General features: G+C 51.6%; 1 protein-coding gene across 1 annotated transcript in view; it reads left to right on the forward strand.

Moving 5' to 3' along the window:
• Positions 1 to 2383, forward strand: part of KLHDC3 (kelch domain containing 3) — a 16557-nt gene extending 14174 nt beyond the window's left edge. Inside the window, exons 9-10 of the mRNA XM_009997559.1 lie at positions 1964 to 2042; positions 2224 to 2383. Of these exons, the coding sequence (XP_009995861.1) occupies positions 1964 to 2042; positions 2224 to 2290 (146 nt within the window). The 3' untranslated portion in view covers positions 2291 to 2383. The remainder of the gene's footprint in view (positions 1 to 1963; positions 2043 to 2223) is intronic.
• The last annotated feature ends 1236 nt before the right edge of the window (positions 2384 to 3619 follow it).

Raw genomic sequence — 3619 nt, forward strand, 5'->3', positions numbered from 1 at the left:
AGGGAGATGTTCCACTCCCTTCATCATCTTTGTAGCTCTGCGCTGGACTCTTTCAAGCAGTTCCCTGTCCTTCTGGAACTGTGGGGCCCAGAACTGGACACAATATTCCAGATGTGCCCTCACCAAAGCAGAATAGAGGGGGAGAAGAACCTCCCTTGACCTACTAACAACACCCTTCCTAATGCACCCCAGGATGCCACTGGCCTTCTTAGCCACAAGGACACATTGCTGGCTCATGGTCATCCTCCTGTCCACCAGGACCCCCAGGTCCCTTTCACCTACACTACTCTCCAGCAGGTCAGCCCCCAACCTTTACTGAGACATGGGGTTTTTCTTTCCCAGGTGCAAGACTCTACACTTGCCCTTGTTGAACTTCATCAGGTTTCTCCCCACCCAACTCTCCAGCCTGTCTAGGTCTTGTTGAATGGCAGCACAGCCTTCTGGTGTGTCAGCCACTCCACACAGTTTGGTGTCATCAGCAAACTTGCCAAGTGTACATTCTGTACCCTCATACAGGTGCTTGATGAAAATACCGAACACCGGCCCCAGTACCAACCCCTGAGGGACTCCACTAGTCACAGACCTCCAACTAGATTCTGCCCCATTGACTACAACTCTCTGATTTCTTCCTTTCAACCAGTTCTTGATCCACCTCACTACCTGATCACCAAACACATACTTGATCATCTTATCTATAAGGATGCTGTGGGAGACGGTGTCAAATGCTTTACTGAAATCAAGATAAATCACATCTACTGCTCTACCATCGTCTATCCACCTAGTAATTTCCTCATAGAAGGCTATGAGGTTAGTCAAACATGACTTGCCTGTGGTAAAACCATGTTGACTGCTCTTGATGACCCCCTCATCCTTGATATGCCTAGAGAAAGTGCCAAGAACAAGTTGTTCCATCACCTTTCCAGAGATGGAGGTAAGGCTGACCAGTCTATAGTTACCTGGGTCCTCCTTCTTGCCCTTCTTGTATACTGGAGTCACATTTGCTATCCTCCAGTTCTCAGGCACCTCTCCTTTTAAATATTAATCTTCTCTTTCCTTCGTGTCATATTAATCAAAGATTTTCAGTGTCTTTCACACTCACACATTAAAAAAAAATCATTTGGGCCTCTGTATTTGAAATTCAAGAAGTCAGTTTTGGGGTGAAACAGCATATTTTGCTCTGTCACCAGGGCTCCCACCTCATTCCTCAGTGGGCCAATATTGCCTCTAGTGTTAGTTTTGTCAGCTATGTATTTGAAAAAGCCCTTTCTATTATCCTTAACCTGACTTGCAAGGTTAAGTTCCAAGGAGGCCTTAGCTTTCCCAGTTGCCTTCCTACATCCTCTGACAACTGTCCTATGTTCCTCCCAAGTGACCAGCCCCTCCTTCCATGATCTGTAGATTTTCCTTTTCCACTTAAGTTTGCCCAGCAGTTCGTTTTTTAACCATGCTGGTCTCCTAGCTCCCTTACTTGATTTCCTACCCATTGGGACACTCTGATCCTGAGCTTGCAAGAAGTGGTCCTTGAATGTTGACCAACTATCTTGAGCCCCTTTACCTTCTAGCACCCTGTCCCATGGGACTTCCTTTAACAATTGATTGAGGAGGCCAAAGTTTGCCTTGCGGAAGTCCAGGGTTCTGGTCTTGCTAGGTACCCTATTCCTCCCACACAGGATCCTGAACTCCACCATCTCGTGATCACTGCAGCCAAGGCTGCCATTGACAGTCACTGCTTCAACAAGTCCCTCCTTGTTGGTGAGTACAAGATCCAGCAGCGCTTCTCTTCTAGTCAGCTTGTCCAGCATTTGCATTAAGAAGTTATCATCAATGCATTGGAGGAGCCTCCTAGACTGTGAATGGCACATAGACTTCTGCTTTCTGTCGCACTGGTTGCATGATGTCTGGGCCCCCAAACCCTGTAGAGCCCAGATGAGGACTGCTGTGCTTAACTGCCCTCTTTCCACAGGCCCCAGTCTAAAGACGCTGTGTAAACTAGCAGTGATTCAGTACAGCCTGGACCAGTCTGGCCTTCCCCACGACATCAGGTACTGCCTTGCTGGGAGGTCACCCCATGGGTGTGCCCTGTTCTTGGGATGCTTTAGCCCTGGCTGAGGGCTGCCTGAGGCCCTCCTTGGCACTGTGCAAGGTGGGCTGGGCTGGAGACCACAGCAGAGGCTGGCGTTGTGTTTGTGCTTTCTCTCAGTGTATCCTATTGGTGTATTACAGATGGGAGCTCTCAGCCATGACAACAAACAGCACCATCAGCCGCCCCATTGTCTCTTCTCAGGGCTGACACCGACTCATCCCTCTACCAGCCTGTCCTCACCCCTCCATATACTGATCTCTTGCTCTATTGCCTGCATGAGTTTTTAACCCTTTCAAAAAAGGAACATGTGAACTCAGTTTATCTTGCCCAAGCCAGGCCTCCTTCTGCCCTTGTCATCCTTTGGGCAGCACAAATGCGAAGGCAGAGAAGGCTGCCAGGGAAGAAACTGGCCTGCCCTAGCAGCACCACAGTGAACCCTCCTCCTTGCCGATGGCTCCGGTGTTTCTGCGTTCCTTCCCTGTGCCTGTGGAGCTGCAGCTATGCTGACCTGGTCTCCAGCCATCTTCCAAGGGCCTGAATCAAATCCTACCACCAGCCACTGCCCTGGGATTGCCTTGGGCTATGAACTGTTCCTGTGCTGCCTAGAGAGAGCAGGGACCTCCACGCCTGCAACCACCAGAACTGACCAGCTTCCTGGCACTGGACGGCAGGCTCCAGCCTGAGCTGAGCCTCATATGGGGGCCTGGGCCTAGCTGGACTCTCTGCCCAGCTCCCATTGTAAAACAGCAACTGGCAGGAGTTTTATAAATGCTGAGGCAGTCATGGCTTCTGCTGCTTTGTGTGTCCTGGCAGGCAAACTGGGGGAAGAGGAGGTGTGGGAGGGGTTTGTCGTGGCGGTGGCTGGTGTGAGCTGCAGCCGTGGTTGGGGTGGGAGAAGGGGAGCTGGACCCCAGAGCCTGCCCCTGACTTGGGCTGTGCTGTCCTGCGAAAGGGCAGAGAAGAAGCTGGTACGTCTTCTGGGCTGTGCTGCCTCAAGAAGGCGGGAACCCCACAGCTCTCTGCCCCAGGGAGGGATGTCCAGAGCAGCCTTCCCTGGCGGTGCAGAGGGCTGTGCCCAAGCCCTTTTCTGTGAAGAAGAGGTGTCCAATGTGAAGAGGAGCTCTGGTGGCAACTAGCAGAGCTAACACAGGGAAATATAGAGAGCTGCTCAGGATATTTCCTGGGATGTAGTCACAGGGTAACCAAAAGATGGTGGTGGCTGTGTGCTGGGAATGGGTGGCAGAGAGCCCTGGCTGGCATCTAGCCAGGGTCAAGTACTAGTGCTCATACAGCAGCATGGGTTTGCAGAGATGTGTGGGTTGCTCAGTCTGTGGGAGGTGGACAAGATGGGTGCAACAGACCAGCCTGGAGTGGCATGAGAGCCTGGAAAACCCCATGGCAAGAGAACAGAAGGCAACTTGATTGTGACAAGAGTTTGTTCTTTGCATACTGGCAGCACCTTGCTGTGGTGGGTAATGAGCATCAATGGCAGGGCAGAGGCCTGAAGGCAGCCAGGGTGTGCTGACAGCACATCTG

Source organism: Chaetura pelagica, unplaced genomic scaffold (genome assembly GCF_000747805.2).
Source record: "Chaetura pelagica isolate M959 unplaced genomic scaffold, ChaPel_1.0 scaffold505, whole genome shotgun sequence".
NCBI lineage: Eukaryota > Metazoa > Chordata > Aves > Apodiformes > Apodidae > Chaetura > Chaetura pelagica.